At 38.8% G+C, this 19,599-nt stretch overlaps 1 protein-coding gene across 1 annotated transcript in view; it reads left to right on the plus strand.

The window, feature by feature from the left end:
• The window catches only part of MAPKAP1 (MAPK associated protein 1), a 245,487-nt gene that overhangs the window by 182,543 nt on the left and 43,345 nt on the right, over positions 1-19,599 (plus strand). The window contains exon 8 of the mRNA XM_063081856.1: positions 2,032-2,139. Coding sequence (XP_062937926.1) covers positions 2,032-2,139 — 108 coding nt within the window. The remainder of the gene's footprint in view (positions 1-2,031; positions 2,140-19,599) is intronic.

A 19,599-nucleotide genomic window follows, 5' to 3' on the forward strand; every position in this document is an offset into this window, starting at 1 on the left:
ATTACAAAAGTAATAGGAAATTTGAAAAAGACAGGAAAAATAAAAGCACTCATAATCCCACTATCTAGTATAACCATTATTCACATTTCAGAAATAACCTTCTAGTCTTTTTTCTCTTTTCTTACATAAATTTTTCATAGTTGTAATCATCCTGCCTATATTGTGCTATAATTTGCTATTTTCATAAAATAGCATATTATAAACATGTTTCATAAAATTAAATGTTTTTGTAGCATCTCTTTTAATATCTTTATGATATTTCACAATATTTAATCAGTCCCCTGTTGCTAGACCTAGGTTGTTTCCAAATCTTGGCTATCATAAAAAAATGAAATTATTTTAGCTAAGCATTGTACCCAGATTTCACTGATTTCAGAGAAGTGGTTGTCAGTGCCTCTTATGTACTGTGTTGCTGGGAGGTATGGGGGATGGGAGCAGTCAGAGATTAACAAATGGCCAGAGTCTTAGAAAGCAGCTCTTCAGGTTCAGGGATAACTTCCTTTCCTCTGATGGGCCGAAGAGTCCCACTGTTAAGATTTCTTAAAGTTCAGCTGAACATGATTTTTCTGTGTTTACTTCTACTAGTTAATGTGCCAGCATCCAGTGATCATCAACAAATGTGCCTGCTAGTTGACCAATGTTGGCACTGGCAGGTGACAGGTAGCAGAGACTATAAGAATTATCTGCGTTTCCATATTTTTATTTACTTAATATTTTTGAAATTAGAATTTTACTGTATGTAATGTTAAAACACAATACTTTCTTAATCTAAATACAGTGAATTAGAGTTTAGAGGAATTGTGGACTTCTGAGCATGCATTTGCTTCAATGATTGTATTTATTAAGTAAAGGTTTATATGCTTTAAATGGTGTGAAGAGGACGGAATGGATGCAAGAACTCTGAGAACTGGCAGAAGTGCTAATGAAATACTAATTAAAGAAAATAGCAAATATGCTGTGAAGCTGAAATGAATCTCTACAGTGCTACACACGAACATAGAACGTGGGGAGAGGACAAGTGCAAGTGAGTGGAGTGCCTCAGCCTGATGAAGGAGAAGCCCGGGGTGTGAATGGCAGCAGTGGCCACTGCTGAAGAACATATCGCAGCCCCGCACTGCCTCTGCTGTTAGCCTCAGCCTCTCACACCTGCTTCTGTCTGACCAAACACGTCTTTCAGAGTCAAAATAAGACAGTTTCTTATGCCTCTGATCTTTTCAATAACCATTAACAAGTCACAGGAGTCTGATCATTGGACCCGTTAGGTGTTATCTGAGAAGAATAAGATTGTCATTTGGGTTGACAAAGAAAACATGAATAAGTGTATAAAATGCCTCTGTGTTTTATTAGGATCTGCCAGAACCCTCTGTGTGATGCAGGGTAGCTGGTATTACTGGTTTCCAGTGTTACTGAACCTGTGTCTCCTGTGTTTTCATGAACATGTAAACAAAAATATGAATCAGTAGCCACTGTCTTTTCATCATTATAACCCAGAAATCTGAGATTTATTTTTTAAATCTCACCTGTTTTTTAAAACTTTTTTTGAGTTTTCAGACTGTTATATTACAATTCTAAACATACCTTATTCCTGATTGTAATTGTTTATTATTATGTAATGATAATTATTAATAATAATTACCTTTGTAGGAGTGCTTTTTATGAGGCAGGTACATTACTTACTAAGTGCTTTTCCTATATCACCTCAAATCTTCACAATTATCCTTCAAGATATAAGTATTCCCACATTACATATGAGGAAAAAGGTTCAGAGAGGGTAGGTTTTACCTCTTACCTGGTTAGGGGGAGAACTGAGTGGAAGCAGATCTAATAATAGAACAGACAAGTGTGTGAAACTTAGTGGAAAAAAAAAAAAACAAACACCCAAACTCTTTCATCTTGGATAGCTAGACCCTCAAGACAGACTCAGCATTTTCCTAAGGCTTTATCAGCTTTTTGCCATTATATGGTATTTTTCAAATGTTAAATTCACTGTTTCAGACTTCCTCCCCTCCTCCTGCCCCTTTGATCTTCCAGGCCCTCAGTACCGCCTGGAGAAGCAGAGTGAGCCCAATGTTGCCGTTGACCTGGAGAGCACTTTGGAGAGCCAGAGCGCGTGGGAATTCTGCCTGGTCCGCGAGAACAGTATGTTAGCCGCCTCGCTCCGTGCCTGCTTTGTCCATTGCAAATGTGCTTAGAAGCCGTGTGTGTTTGAGAGCACTTACTAGCCTGGCTTCCCTAGGCAAATTTGATGTGTCCGTTTCCGAAGGCAGACTGCAGCCTTTGTGCCAAAAGTGTATCCCAACATGAAATGGTTGACTTTGTGCCTTTTGGTAGAGAGTCTGCATCCTGTTTGGCACTCTGAGATTAATATTTTTTCTATTAAACTGTATCTTCCTAAATTAGGAGCATCCCCAGAAACAGTTTAGAAATATGAGGACTTTTCTAAGGCAAAGGTTATTTTGTATATAAAGCAACTTGCCCTGTCAGTATCACTATTCAGACATCAAGTTTTAGAAAATTTTAACCATTTGCATATCCTTAGCAGGAGGTAATATAGTGATTCCTAGTGCTGTTGGGAACTTCTTTAAAACTTCACTTAACTTCATTTATTCTCTCTTCGGAATTTCCAAGTTGTAAATTTTTGCCATCTCTCTCAACTCTGTACTCCCACTGGCTGAAGGAGCGAGTGAGATATGAAACTGCAATCATGGAAGCAGACTGTCCATGTTCATTCCCATTCCTGCTTCAGGGCTTTTCCACAGGCCATTTCTTCCACCTCAAACACTATTTCCCCCTATTCTGGTTAATTCTTTCTCATCCTTCTTTTCAGTTTAAATGTCACCTCTTCAGACAGGCCACCTGTGATCTCCCTGTCCCCTGTTGCTTAAAACTGGTTCATCCCTCATTTGGGTCCCCCATTATATTCTGTCATAGACCATACTACATTTTCTACATTGCATATATTTCTAATTATATATTTTTCTCAATGATTATTTGATGTCTATCTCCCCCACTGGATTATCAGGTCTGTGAGGGTGTCTCTGACCCATACCAGGTTGCCCTTCATTAATTCAGCAACCTGCTGTAGACCATTGGCCCCTGACAGCCTTTGGAGATACATGCACAAAATTCACCAGGAAGGTGAAATGTGCTCTTATCATTTGGCAGCAAATTCTCAAAGACAGAAGATTGTATCCCCACAGTCTGCAACCACTTAGGAGTGCCTTATGTAAATACACATTAAAGTAAAAATCACTGATTGTCAGATGATCTAGGAAATTCAAATAAATATAAACATTTGTAAAACTGTTTATCCCTATCAATACTCTAAGATCCAAACATTTTAAAACAACAATGTAATACTTTTTATCTATTAAATAAGCCAGGTATTTCAAAAAGAGTCCTCATTGAAGGGGAGAATGCAGAGAAATAGGCATTCTCAAATACTGGTAACTATAGTGTCACTTAGTATAATATAGTTAGAAATATCAAGAGACCTAAAAATGTTTTACCCAATATTTCTGCTTTTGGAAATCTATCTTAAGGAGAAATGCAGAGAAATGCAAGAGACCTAAATGCAACAAAGATTTATGTATAATGATATTTTCACAGTATTATTTCTAATATTTAACATTGGGAAAGTAGTCAGTTAAATTATATCTGTATATTAGAAAATTATGCAGGGTTTCATCTTCTAATAAAGGCAGACTAAGTAATTTTAACCAACTGGCCCACTGAAAGTAACTTAGAAAGCTGATTAAGATATGTAAATCATCCTCAAGTCATCAAAGAGCACAAGATAGAAAAGAATTAATGACCTATGTCTGGGAGAAGATTGAACCAAGAAGAGAGATCAACACCCAGGACCACTTTTTGCCCATACATCATTTGCCATCTGGAAGAGGCAGCTGAAATGTTGAGCTGGGCTATTGACAGTCCCTAGGGTAAAAGGGGCAAGAGAAGGACCAGAGTTTGCCAGGGGTAGATATCCCAAAAGGAGGACAAATAGTATGTAGTAAGATAGTAGATTTAAACCCAAATGTATTGGTAAGTGAACTAAATGTTTTAGTTTAAAAAACATCAACAACAACAACAAAAAATGGTGAGGATGGATTTTTTTCAAATATCTAAAGCAGAGATACTGAAAGTTTGAAGTAAAAGGATGAAAAAACTGTCCTATGCAAATAGCAACTGAAATAAATCTGGTGTAACTATGTTAACATGAGGCAAAATGTTTTTAGATATAAAAAGCATTATTTCATAATGCTGAAAGATTCCATTTACTTGTAAGATTTAACAATCCTAAACCTATATACCTCAAAATATATAATGCAAAACTGAAGAATTGCTGAGAAAATATATAAATCTTCAGTTATGGAGGGAAATTTTAACTCTCAATAATTAAAAGAACAAATACATTTTTAAAAAATCAATAATAATAGCATAGAAGATTTGAAAAACACAGTTAAATTTAACCTAATGGATATGTACAGAGAATATTTTGCCTTATAACTGCAGAATACACATTTCTTTCAAGCACAGGTGAACATTTACCAATACTGACCCTATACTTAGGCAGTAAAGTAAATCTTAACATCAAAAGATTGAAATCTTATGGGACATGTTCTCTGATCACAATGAAATTAGGCTAGAAATCAAGGAAAAAAACAACTGGAAAGTCTGATATGTTTGGAAATTAGAAATAAACTTCTCAACATGTGGTTTAAAGAATAATAATGGAAATGAGAAAATATTTTGACTAAAAGTAGTGAAAATTCTAGGTATTAAAATTTTGGTGGCATTTCCTGCAATTTTGGAAAAAAATTAAAAATTAAATAAAAATAAATTGGGGGGATATAGTAAAACAGTTTTTTGTGTGCTTCTGTTGCTGCTGTTGTCGTCTGTTTGTTTTTTGGGTTTTTTGTTTTTGTTGGCTGGCTGGTACGGGAAATCAAACCCTTTGTGTTACAAGGCCATGCTCTAATCAAATGAGCTAACCAGCCAGTCAACTAAAGCAGTATTTCAAGGAAATTTTATAGCCTTCAAATTCATATATTACAAAATAAGAAAGGACAGAAAGTAATGAACTATCTTAAGAAATTAGAAAAGAAACAGAAAAAGAAACCTAAAGGGAATAAAAGAAAGGAAGCAATAAAAATAAGAGCAGAAATTAATGAAACAGAAAATTCAGAAACATCAAAAACAAGAAATGATTCTTTGAAAAAGCTAATAAAATCAATAGATCTCTGATAAAATGGATCAAAAACAAGGAAGAGAAACAGCTAACAGAGAAAACACAAATAGTAACAGGAATGAAAAGAAGGTACGCTACAGATCCTGTAGTCATTAAACAGGTAACATGAGATTATTTTGAAAAACCTTCATACCAAAAATTTTGAAAATGTAGATAGATGAAAAAACCAAATTCCTAAAGAAACAACAACTTACCAAAGTCAACGCAAGAAGAAATAGAAAACCTAAAGATTTCCATAACTATTCTGAAAATTGTAATAGTGATTACAGTCCTTCTCACAAAGAAAATCTAGGCCCATATGACTTCACTGGCTCGTTTTCCCAAACACTTAAGGAAGAAATAACCTAATCTTACATCTGCTGTTCCAGAGAATAGAAAAAGAAGTTACACTCTTCGATTCATTTTTAAAAGCTGTCATGATCTTATTACCAAACCTCAGACCAGTCTTCTTACAAATATAGATGCAAAAATGCTAAACAAAACATTAACAAACTAAATTTGCCATTATTTTGAAACAATATATAACCTTACCAAGTTGGGGTTATTCTAGGAGTGCAAAGTTGGTTTAAAATTAGAAAAACTCAGACCATATAATTTGCTGCAATAACAGATTAAAAGAAGGATTGTCTCAGGAGATGTGGGATGTTATTCCACCCATTAAAAGTTGAGTTTACCAAGAGTTTCATAATGAGAAAAATAACTTTGATGTAATGTTAAGGGGAAAAAAATGTTAAGGATACAAAATAATACATATAGGCTAATCCCAATTGTAAAAACAAAATAAAGAATACGGAAGGAAAATGTTAATAGTGGTTTGTCTCTCGTTGGTTAGCTTCTGTGTAATTCATTTTTCTTCCTCTTTTATACTTGTACTTTCTGGAGTTTCTGAAGTAAGCATTCATGAATTTCTGAGAAAAAGCAAACAAGAAATAAGGGCAAGTTCACATACATAAAAATTATATAGTGAGAACATCTCAGTGTAACAATCCTTGTGACACTTGAAATCTCAGACCATTTGTAGTGCCACACCATGACATGGCAAAGGAAAAATTATACTAACACATCCCTTTCTAACTTACTTATCTGAATTTTTTACCTGATAGAAATGGGTAATCATTCCCTCACCCCCTGTCATTTTCTTTCATTCCTTAAAAACTCTCATCTTAAACATATTTGGGGAACTAATTTAATACAGTAATGTTGTAGTGGATTCTCTTTCAAAATGTTGACTCCACAAATAAGATAAAGTGGTTTCTATTAGTCTTTTGCTACATTTTTTGGCTATGTATGTAACACACGGAGCTGGGGGGTGGGGAGGAGGAAAAATGGTGGACTAATGGGTAGAAAGCTCTGCTATCTACCCTAAGTGAGTCATTGTTCAGTATATGCATGTATTGAAACAACACACTGTACCCCACAAATATATACAAATGAATGTGAAAATATTTTGAGGGAAAAATAAAATACACGTAGAAAAAAAATTTCACATAAAAAAGTGTCTATAGTGGAAACTAAGCCTCTCTTCTTCCATCCCCTAATTCCCCTCCCAGAGACAACAGTTGTTCCCAGTTTCTTCTGTATCTTTCTAGGGATTATCTATGCACATACAAGCATATTCTGTGTGTGTATGTGTGTGTGAGTGTGAGTACACACAAGCATATACATACACACACATTTGTATTCCCCCCTTTTTTAAAAAACACAAATAGTAGCAATAATGATAGATTAGTTTTCTGCATTTTTCTTTTATTATTTTAACAATATATTGTAGAGATTATTCCACATTAATCTACATATTATTCCACATATAAATTCACTTATTTCTTTTTAATTGCTGCATAGTATTCTAGAGTATATTGTGATTTCACATTAGTTTCCTCTTTTTTTAAAGATAAGGCCAGCTTTCTTACATTAGGAGAGATGAGCTGTAGGATTGGTGGACAAAGCTTTGAAATCTGAGATCTAGTTCTCACCCCACTTGTAAGCATGAACACAGTCTTAATTTAGTTGTGTGACCTCTGTGAGGCTCAGCATGCCTGTCTTAAGGATTTGCAAGATACTTCCAGTTCTTGAACTCCGAGTCAAAATCACTGTGTCAATGAAAGGAACCCTTACCAGCATTTACAAAGGGTGCAAGGCAGCCAGTGGTTTGAAATCAATAGAATATTATAAGTAGTCTTTGTAAAATGGAAGTAAATTATAAAAACAATTTATTCTTTTTATAGAAAAGGTTTTTAAAAAGTTTTTTTGAGTAGAAATTCCAACGAAGAACCACATATTATTCTTCAATAGGTACCTATGAAGTTGGATTGAGACAAATAAAAATATTTCAAAAATAGAATTTTTTTTCACTTCTGTGGGTATGTTTGATCAGGACAGGCTCACTATCCTTAAAGCCATTTTAGAAGTGAACTAAATTATGATCATTTATTATGCAATGTTTAAGAGAACATGCTGTCAAGCCAGACTGCCTCTGTTCATATTCTGGCCCTGCCACTTACCAGCTGTGTGACCTTGGACAATTTACTTAACCTCTCTTAAGTAGTTTATCTGTCCTCATAAGGTTGATTGGAGGATTCAGTGAGTTCTGATCATTATAAAGCTCTTAGTGCCTAGCATATAATAAGCACTCAGTAAACGTTAACTGTAATTAATAAATAATGAAAGAACAGCATTTTGTGTATAACAGAGTAGATGGGGCATAGGTGTGGAGATCTGGAATCAGTACTGTCAGAGCCCTCAAGGAGATGTGTTTTGAGGAGAATGAGGTGATCCAGGAAGGAGAGGGAAGGAGAGTAGGGTGTTGGCAAGTCTGTAAGTCTGTGTCATAGGACCAGAGAACTTAGAAGCAGGTGACTTTCCAGCAAATGTGTTTTGGTGTCCCAGAATGGATGTATACTTTATAAATAAAACCATTAATTGAGAAGACTTTTTGCCATAAGGTTGGATAAAGCCTTTCAGTTTTCTTCCAAGGAGGGATGGGGCTTAATATTTTATATCAGCCACATCAAAGGGTGTTTTTAAAAATTATTCAGGCCTACTATTGTAAGGCAGTGTGCTACCCATTTTACAAATGCTGTCTCTTAGACTTGTTATGACTACCCTACATGATATTATTCTCATTGTGAAAAGAGGCTGTGACTTACCCAAAGTTAGCCAGCCAGTAAGTGATAGGACCAAAATTCTAAGTCAACTGTCTGATTCCAAAACTCACCCTGACATTATTGATAAAACAACCTAAATTTTCAATGCCTAAGAGTGGTGATGACAATTGTTTTTATATACTATGAGAGAAGAGCTTGCAAATGAAGTTGATATGACAAGTGTTTCTGCCTAGGGACTGAGAGCTAACATTTGTGCTTGGATCTTGGCCTAAAAAAGAAAATGACAAGCCAAAGTCCTTGAGCTTTCCAGTTGGAATTCTTGTGTGATAATCTACTACATCCTTCAGCCAACTGTCTGCTAGAAGCTGGAATCAGACCAGAAGGAAGCATGAGTACATTATGGAAAGGATGTAAAATTAGAAGGCTTCCATTCTTGTCCAAGCTTCTATATAAATCCTGGCACCAGACAGCCTCAATTTCCTTTTCTGCCAAATGTCACCAGTGACCTTTCCCACTGATCATATGTGGGTAGCCCATCTGGGTTCTTAGAAGAAAGGTGCTGCTTGAACCAACTTATTCTTTCCACAGCTTTAAGAGAGAGAGACTGAGATTTTCCCATCATCATGGCCAAAATAGACCTGAAATTAAACTGGTTTTATGGAATATACCAACAAAGTGTTAGATGCTATATCTTTCTGTTTTATCACTCACTAGTCTATTGCGATAGTTCAGCATAGTGCTTAAAGCACAATCATTAGAATCAGGCAGACCTTGGGTGAACTCCTTGCAGCCTCTGACATTGGACAAATCATGTCATCTCTCTGAGCCTTAGTTTCTTGTGTAAATGGAGGTGGTTGAATCTATTTCACAAGGTTTTCATGAGGATTGAATGAGATGGAAGTGCTATTATTATAACAACCTTTTAGGTTAATGTGGTTATCATTCTTATTTTACAGAAGAGGAAACTGAGGCTCAGAGGGGTGAAGTGTTTTGCTAATGTCCCATGAATAATGAGGGGCCTGGAAAACCATGTCTTCTATCCATTAAGTTTAGTGAAAGAGCTGAATTTAATTATTTTATTTCCCATATAGAAGTTGCTGTAGAGAGAGGCGTCAAATGCTCTTTAATCAGTTCAGCCTTCTTTGATCTCCTTTCCTTTTGAAGGAGATTCACAGAGTGCTTAAGATCTTCCATTATTTCAGTACCTTATTGAAATTCTTAATTCAAGGTCATACTGAGGAAGGACCTCAACTCACCAGGTGGGTGGTCACCCAGATAGGTGGACTATAGTAAGGGAGAGCATCTGTAGATCTCAGTCTGAGAGCCCTCATTCACCTCCTTTACTTTCCCCCTGAAGACCCAGAAGAGGAGGCAGCTCCTCCTAGAAGCCTCCCCAGACCTCCTGGCTGCCACTCCCTGGACTGTTAGAATTCCTCCCCTTCCTCCTCTCTGATCACTGATTCCAGTGGGTGGATTTGCCCACTCCCACACTGGACTGTCACTGTCACTCCACTCAGTCTGGACAGGGACCAGGTCTGAGTCCCCTCTGCACCCCAATGTCTGGTCAGGTCTGGATCATTCTCCATGATGGAGTGAGCCTCCCGAGCCCCTGACATCACCAGGCTGCTCACTGGGACTGCCAGGGGCAAGTACGTGATGGCTTTTAAGAAGTAGTTGGAGTGTGAGTGAGCATCTTTATGTGTAGGGGTTTCTTTGTGGTGGTACTTGGGCTTCCCCCACCACTACTGTTGCTAAATTTTAAAAAAAAGGCCGGGAGGGGGAAGCAACCATAGAAAGAAAATGAATGTTTGCTTTATCCTGGTGTGTTTCCAGATCCTCTTTGTGATGCTTATTCATAATGGGTTGATTCCTCCTCCTGTTTGTGCTCTGTGCCAGCCCTGGAGACTCCCTGGTGGTTCTGCTCTGTTTCTGGAGACTTTGCCTTCTTCAGTTACAAATTACTAATCTCTCCAATTTCTGTCATGTGACTTAAATACCAGGGCTTTAAACCTCTTTTATTATACCACAACAGCACTCTTCAAATACAGAAGAAAATATGATCATGCAAATAAACTGTTTACAAATAGAAATGACTTATGATGTTTATTGTACATATTTTAGGTTAAGTTATTGCTGAAAGCCAGTTATGTGTGGCTTGTGGGGGGAGGTGGGAGGGAGTGTTCACTCTAAGGAATTTTCTATGTGGGTGAGGTTTTTTTCCAAGTCAAAATTGCACGATACCTCCCTGCTTGCTGCAAACTAACAGAATTAAATGAAATAGAAACATTATCCCCAACTTAATACCTGTGTATCCACCTCTTGCTGCTGGTTAATATGGGCAGGTTGCAGTGTGGGAAAGGTGAGATGTTTGGTGCCACTGTATGACCTTGGGCAAGTCCTTCTCCTTTGTGAGCCTCATCTCCCCATCTGTGAAATGTGATGGTAATTCCTACCCTGCGGGGCTGTTTTGAGGATTAAACTATAGAAACAAGTAAATGAGATTGTGTACATCAAAAGCACATGGTGAGCTGCAATGTGCTATACAAGTGTTTGGCCGCTGCCAAGTGTGCCTGAGACACAGAGGGTGATCGCCTATCACAGACACCACAGCTGGTCTGAGCATGTGTGTGGTGGCCTTTCCTCCTTTATTCCTGTTTTCCCTCTAGCCTCTCAGACATCCCACAGGTCCCTTTGGGCAGTAGCCAGCACCAAGGGTAGCTGATAACTAGGGCCAAAAGCTGTGGTGATCTGTACTAGAAGCAAACTTGTGTCCTGTCCACACCTACTTCTTCAATAATGAGTGCCTGAATTATGCTGTCCGGGTTGAGAACTTCCACATAAATGGGATTTTTCACTCTCCCCCTTTCTTGAAAGTGCCCCCCCTTTTCATTTTATCATTAGGTAGTAATTAGTATTCAAGGGAAATTGGTCTTAATATATTAAAATTAGTTAAGTGCATTTAGACCTGTACCACAGCCAATGTCTTATTGGAAAATGTAATTGGGGACTCTGTGTATGTAATTAATTGAATTACAATTAAGAACTTTCATTAAGTGATACACTGGTACATTAGAGTAGTAAGGAAACATGTTTGATGAGCCACAAACCCTGTTTGGGCTCTAAGTGAGGGCATGGGGGGTTGCATCCATTCTGTAGGCTCCTGGCCCCAGAATCTGCCCTGCAGCCCCTGACTAATGGCTTGGTAATGCATCAAGTGACATTTCTTCAGTGACTCTGGATGGGAGGTGGGGTTCTTCCAGCATGTGTACCCTCATTTCCTGACTCTGGAGTCAGGGAGCAGAATACTTCAGTGTAGATCAGATATTACAGTTATTAGATATTTTACCGTGTACATTGTCCAAAACGCCAGGTTCCTTAGAAGACCCCATTACTTTTCCTGTGCTTTGAACAGAGGCAAAGACATTGGAGAAAGAGGAAGAAATGGGAACTCTGTCATTAACCGAACTTCCAAGCAAACCTGTAATGAACCTGTGGTCCAGACCTTGTATGCTCATGCTCCATCCTCCAAAATGTGGTTGGATTCTTTTGGGGCACATGTTTATCCATTCATCCCCCAAACATTGATGAGCCCTTCTCTGGGCCAGCCACTATGCTGGGTGCTTGAGAGGTGAAGATCCAGCCTTCATATCATGGAGCCCTCAGTTGTGATCAGTGCTACAAAGGGTGGAAAAGAGTGGATAGCAGGGGACCAGAGCTGGTGAGAGCAGCAGCAGAAGGCTTCGTTGAGGAAGAAGAAAAAGATAGATAATGAGTAAGTGAAGAGTGTTCCAGGCCAAGGGACTGCTCATCTGAAAGCCTTGAGAAGGAGCTTGGCATACTTGGGAATGAATGAATGGAGTGGAATGAAATGAGCAAAGGAGAGAAAGATGAAACTGAAGTATAGGCAGGACCTAGAATGCAGACCCTTATAGGCCTCCCTTTCATGATCTGCTCTCTTTATAAATTCTACAAACCTGAAATCGTTTCTTACTGATCACCTCATAAAACAAGATTGCCTTGATATATTGAGGGTCTGAAGTCTCCATGTGGAAAGTTCTCCAGCCTGGCTGGCTCTGGATCCAAGAGTTTGATCAATTAAGCAAGAATCCCTACCCTGGCATGGCATGGCTGTGTAATCCTGATGGCTTTAAAGAGATTACTGCAGAGGGACGTGTGTGTGTGTGTGTGTGTGTGTGTGTGTGTGTGTTCGTGTGTGTGTGTGTGTGTTCGTGTGTGTGTGTGTGTGTGTGTGTGTGTTCGTGTGTGTGTGTGTGTGTTCGTGTGTTCGTATAGCACCTATTGATTGTTTTTTAGAGACCAGCAAAAATTACTAGTAGCCGAAGGGAAGTGTTTAATGGAGGAGAAGAGGCTTATGAGGGTTTGGGGATTTAAAAGGCCTCTGCGGGGAAAACAGGTGATGGATTCAGAGAGCTGAGGAAGAGTTTTTCTCATGCATCCTGCTTTGGGTCTTACTGAAGGAATGGAGAGTTAGGTTTTACCCCTGATTCCTTTGTTCTGTCAAGGCCAGCCATAATTGTGATCTCCTTAGATACTGTTATGCCCCATACAGTTGTACATTCCCAACCCATCTAAGGAACATTTTTACTCAAGGAGGTTATGTGGTGGTTAAGGGCACAATTTTGGAATTAGACTTGGGTTCAGTTCCTAGCTTGAGCTTATACTAGTTGTATGACTGTACAAGGATACTTCAAAAAGTTTGTGGAAAATAGAATTAAAAGATAATATGAATCTTTCCATGAACTTCTTGAAGACCCCCTCACAGTATTAGGATCACATTTGGAGCCTCATTTTTTCTCATCTGCATAAAGGGTTTAATATCCTACTTAAAGGGGCATTGGGAAAATTAAATGACATAGTATGTTTAAAGTGCTAAGCATAGAGTCTGGCATATAGTAAGCATTTGGTAAATATCAACTGTTTTTCTATTTGTTGAGTCAGGACCCCTGTCCTCAACAAACCCAGTCTATTGGGGAGTCTGAATGGAAAACTAGGAATTGCATGTTAGGTCCTTTAACCAAAGTAAATACAAGAGATGGTGCACAAACCTCAAAAATGCCAGGTACTGTTAATGGTTAACTTGTATTGCACCAGGCTTCATTCATTCCACCAGTAGTGTTTATTGAACATCCAAGTGACAGTGTGCTAGGAAGGATGGGATGTTCCTCCCTCAAGGAGCTCCTAGTCCACGAGGGAAGTGCAGATACTTAATCATATAAGAGACTTAAATCATGAGAACCTTCAACAGAGGGCTGTAGGGTTTCAGGAGAGGGATCAGGGGAGGTTTCATTTGGACTAAACCTTGAAGCATATACATTTTAAAGAGTGGAAAGGACATTCTGGTCAGATGGTGTAACCTGAGCAAAGTCCAGTTTAGCTGAAGCAGGGCTTATCCTGTGTGGGGAATAGCAGCGAGACTCTGAGATAGAGTGGAACAGAAGATGGTTTACTTGATCTTCGTTCACACTGTTACTTGCACAGCAGTATTTTATTTTGTGCCAGGTCCTGAGCTGGATATTGCCCCCACCTTTGAAGAACTTTTCCCCTGACCCCACCATTTTATTTTCCACTAGTCCCCTTCATGCACTCTTTGCTCCAGCCAAAAGCAAGTGTTTACTATTCCATGCGTATGTGCTAAAACTATGGGCTTCGTGTTTTTCCCATACTATTCCTCTATGGATTCCCTCTCCCCCTTCCCATCATCTGGGAATACTGCCGTCCTCCCAAATTCCTGAAGCGCTAGCATAGCACATGGCATATGGTTGGTGCTGGGTGACTATTTGCCACCTTGGAAGGAAAGGTCAACAGGGTTTTGCTGCAAAGAGGTTAAAGGTGAGGAGGTAACAAAGGCCATTGATCTTCTGGTTGAGTTTTATTAGAGTCGGTATAGGACTTTTTGGAGAAGGGAGACTGAAGTTGCTTTAACTTGTAACTAGATTAGGGCCTTTTAGACTTGGTCTCAGACTGATTGGACCATAAAATAAACTTTAAAGTACCATACAGTTTATATCTATGAATACAGAAAATCAACCAGTAAAACACAGTGAGTTCCTCAGAGCTGTGATTTAATGATTAGTGCCTATTGGCTTGAGAGGTCATGTACCTCTGAGTGTCTCCCTCTGTTCCAATGAAATCATATTTCTGAAAGCACCTTTTTGGGGGGGTTCCTGGCCAGTATGGGGATGTGAACCCTTCACTTTGGTGTTATGACACCATGCTCTAACAACTGAGCTAACCGGCCAGTCCCTGAAAACATTTTTTAAACAATAAAATGGTATTGGTTATAGTTAGCCTTGGTCTGACCACCTGACAGCAAACCTGTTACTCATATAATGTGCACACAAGCTTTCCATCTGTGTTTGTTGTTAGATTGTAACTCACATACACAGCTGTTACTGCACTTTTGTGTCCCATCATGATTGTCTAAATGCACATCCAGGGACAATGAAAACATGGCATAATAACCAATAAAGTTAGCATTTCTAAAAGTTTTTGGTCTTAGGACCACCTTACACTCTTAAAAGTTATTGAGGACCTCAAAGAGCTTTTGTTTATTGTGTTATATCTATTTATTATATTAGGAATAAAAACAAATTTTAAAATGTTGATTTATTGAAAAAGCATGATATACTTTTGCAGATTTCTACAATGTCTGGCTTATCAAAGTCATCTGGATTTTCAGATCTGCTTCTGCATTCAGTCTGTTGGAATACATTGTTTGGTTGCAGTATAAGAAAAGTTGGCCTAACACAGATAACTTGTTGGGAAATGGGAGGAATATTTCAGTAGCCTTTTCAGATTATTGTGGGTGCTGATTTTTGTTACTATACTAAACTCAAGTGCTAGTTTCTTAAAGGTTAGTTGCAATGTGGAATCAGAACCATATGAATTTTTTATTCCCTTTGTACACTTAAGAGAATGGGCATAAAAAAGGTAAAAAATGTCCTACCGTCATTTTTTGAAATGTGAAAATAGCATTGAATGGAGGGGTCTTAGGGATCCGCACCGCCACATGGGTCCCCTACTGCACTTTGAGAACTGCTGATGTAGCGTTTGCAGTTACTCAGCTCAGCAGTGCCTTGCCTTGCCATTGCTTGTAGGAGTGTGGTGAGGTAGGCAGGGCAGGAACAGACTTCAGCGCCACTTGAGAAGGAGAAAGAGCAGAAGGAACATGAACTCCAGAGTCCAGTAGGTCTGTCCCAGCTCTACCTTTCCTAGCAGTGGAATCTTGGGGAAGGTCTTGACTTTCAACCCTTAGTGTCAGAGTTAGGGTTTGAATCTCTATCTCTGAACTCTATATTCCTGTTCATTTTAATGTTATTAATCCCCAGGGCCACTTACCAGCCCTTGGCTGTCTCACAGCACCTCCTCTTTCTTCCTTTGCTGCAGGCCCAGAATTCTGCCCGCCTCCTTCCTCACCTACTCTCTGCTTCCCTTTACCCACTCCTGCACTGGCCTGGTTTTGCCATTCTTCACCTACGATAGGTGCCAGGCCTCATTTTTCAGTTCCCCTTTCCTGATTTCTTACTCGAGAGAGTTAAACTGCTTCCCCTCTTGGATTTTCTGTTTGTCCCCCAAACCTTTCCAGTTTGTGAACATACTCTGTCATTCTTCCAGAGCCTTGTTGTCAGTCCATTTGATCTCTCGTGCTCAAGTCACTATTAGGCCCCACCCCAAAATTTGATCTATCACAATACATCTTTGAGTTATTGCAGCTTGAGCGTTTTAACACAATACATTATGGTAATCCATGGCACATAGAGACATTAGCACTCCCGCCTTTGACAAAATACATTGTGAAGTCTTTGAAGGCACCATTATAATTTATCTTGTCATTCACAAGGAGACCCAGTTCAGCATTAATGTAGATGAACACAGTGTGGCTTTTGTTTCACTTAATCGCTTGTGGCCTTTTTAATTGCTCATCTAACAAAATACCAAAGGGTTATATTTCAATTAAATTAATGGGGGGTTTTTTGTTGGTTTTTTTTAACCTATGTTTATTTTTTTTTTTAATTTAATTTTTTTTTTTTTTTGACCGGTAAGGGGATCGCAACCCTCTGCACAGTGTGGTCTGCACCACGCTCAGCCAGTGAGCGGCCATCCCAATGTAGGATCCGAACCCACAGCCTCAGCACTACCAGCGCTGCACTCTCCTGAGTGAGCCATGGGGCCAGCCCAACCTATGTTTATTTTTAAGACATTCTGGTTCTCTCTACTTTTCACTTTGAGTGGATAATAATGTCTTCTCTTAAACAGAAGTGGGTTATTTAATGTGAATAAAGTTCATAGCACAGTAATAATTTTAATATGCAAATGGTACAATGCCAAGCTTCCTTCACGTGTGGTCATGCTTACCCCTTTCCAGAAGAATACAAACAGTAAAGGTATAAATGCAGAGACATAGAACCTTTCTGATCCAAAAGCATGCTCTTGGCATGTTTTGCTTTAAATATTTGTCTTTAGGTAGTGTTTATTGCATGTAGCATTTGTTGGGCATTTCACTCTGCCCTATACTGTGTTCTTTGCATTCTGTAGCTAGTTTATAAGCTCCTAAAGATCAGGAACACTGCCTTATTCTCACCAAAGTCCCCCTACAGTCTAGCATACTGCTGGCATGGAGATAGTAGTGGTTGCAAGTTGCATTTACACGTAGATATGCCTCCTCCAAGCAGCGACACCCCTGGGCCTACTTGGCGAAATAGCACTGGACCTCCGAGACCAGAAGTTGTTCCCATTCAGCAGGTAAACTGCTTTGGAGGGAGCAGCATGAATTGGAGGCGAGTACAGGACTGTTCCTTCTCTACTCCCCCAGGTGCTATTGCCCTTCTGATCATAAAATCAAACATGCCCCTTGTCAGCTGGAGCAAGGTTCAGAACTCACCCACATATTAGGGGAACCTAAATCCTCAAATGAGATATGAATTTACACTGTCAGAGAGTAGAAGGTCAATGCAAGAAGAAGCATTAGTGTGTTGAGCCAGCCCCAGCTGTGTAAGTCTTGAACAAAATTAATATAAGGAAATTGACAAGCCTTGCTGGTTATTCCATAGCTTTAAGACCTCTACTAAAATCCTATCATCTCATCTACCCATTATTAACATTTCAGCAAAATATAAAGTTTTCATTAATCTCCCACAGCAAATTTAGGAGTGAAAACTGGCACTTGTTTGAGCTTTTAGGACTACATTAGCTGGTGTATTAAACAAAATATGTCATTCTTCAGTAGCTTCTATAAGAAGCTAAATCAATTTCTAGCCATATTTATGTACCACTTTATCTAAAAGCATCTGAATTATCATTTATAGCTAAGATACTTTATTAGCAGCTGGCATTGAAATTGCTCAGTAAAAAATTATATGTCATGTTATAGTAATTTTTAAATTGGTTTTAATCCAACATCATAAAATGTAAAAATCTTAAGTGTGGGTTTCTTTTTTTTTAGTAATTGGTATTTTAGCATAATAAGCTATTACATACTCTTTCCAAATCAAATACCTGCAATATTTAGGAAATACTAATTAGTAAAGAAAACAGAAGTTCTTGAGCTCAGAGCTAAGTTGTATCTAATAATAGCATTTTCTCCAAAAAAAAGGCTTTAAATGATTTTAAAACATTTAAAGGATTTTAATATTTTACCAAAATTCTCCATGATTCTTATATATAAAAAGTTCTAAAATAGAAATAAACATATCTTGGCAGTTATGTTTCAGTAAAAATGTAGATTGAAGAAAGTGAATGTTTATTCTAAACTCTAAATTCCAGCCAGCTTCTCACTTTGGGATGTGGACATTACCCAGGAGACATGGTGATCATAATCATGGCATCTCTGTCCACAATCACAGGCGTTGCAAAGAAAGGAAATGAAGTTGCCCAGTGGTGGTCCTTGCAGACGTGGAATGCAGCTCTGCTGTATCCTAGACATGTGACGTTGATTAAGTCACTCGGCCCCTCTGATCCTCACTTTCCTGGCGACATGGTACCTGGTATACATGCAGTAAATTTTTATTGAGCTCTTGCTTTATCATCTGCACAGTAGCACTGGCAGGGCCTGGGCTACAATGGTGAATAAAGCAGTCACTGTCCCTGCCCTTTTGGGGGTTACAGTCTAGTGGTAGAGAGAAATAATTACTACCTGTGATAAGTGTTCTGAAGGAAAATGCAGGGTGTGGTGACAGAAGGCCACGAACTAGACCTGGAAGGTTTCCCTGGAGCTAAGGTCTATAGGAGGAACAGGGAGGAGGCCAGGAGGAGTCAGCCACAAGGGAGTGAGATGGGGAGAATGGTGGCCTGGGCAGAGAAGACAGCATGTGCAAGAAGCTCTAAGATGGGACTCTGTCAGAGACATTCGGTGAATGGCCCATGAAGGGTGAGGCTGTATCCATAGCAAGGAAAAAGCATTATTGTAGGTGTGAGAATGGTCCAAGTTTGTAATTACTGTAGTGTTTGGAAATAGAACACAGAAGTCCTAATAAATGAATTCAGTGTGAAAGCATCAAAAACCAGCTTTGACTTAAAAAGCTTACCCTGTAAGCAGTAACTGTGGGAAAGAAAGGTGTGCAATTGTCAAGCTACCAGTTATGTAATAGAATTTCCCAATTTGGTGCCCACTTCTAGAGTTTTCCATTCCCCCAACTCTGTCCCAAGGAATTCTTTCTGGGTTTCCCTGTGGAACCATCTTTGGGTGCTCAACACAAGGCCTAGGACCCCCTGCTCTGGATGGCCTCTGCTAGACAGGTGTCCTCCTCACCTCCACACTGGCAAATGGCACCAGCAGCTATACCTTAAGAAGTCCACATTTCTGGAGACCAAGAAATAGTTTACCTTTGTTTAATGTCACCTTGGGCGTGTGACTTAGCTTCCCAAAGCCTCTGATTCCTCATCTGTATGATATAGAAAATTATAGAACCTACGAGGTTGTCACAAGGCTTAAATGCAATAAGGTGTAAAGTGCTTACACCATGCCTGACACATAGTAAGCACTCATATATACTAGCTATTATTAAGTTAGCAAAATTTAGTGATAACATACCAATTGCTTGTACTGTTTGCAAGAGAAAATATAAAGACATATAAGAAACTTTGCTGACCTTCACAAAGCTCCCAAATTAGGACAGAGCAACCACTAAACAATTGTAGTGCAAGGCTGAATAAGATCTTTTCTGAGAGTAGAATAAAAATAATCATAGCTGCTATTTATTAAGCATATTATGTATTAGATTCTTT

Source organism: Cynocephalus volans, chromosome 17 (assembly GCF_027409185.1).
Source record: "Cynocephalus volans isolate mCynVol1 chromosome 17, mCynVol1.pri, whole genome shotgun sequence".
Taxonomy (NCBI): domain Eukaryota; kingdom Metazoa; phylum Chordata; class Mammalia; order Dermoptera; family Cynocephalidae; genus Cynocephalus; species Cynocephalus volans.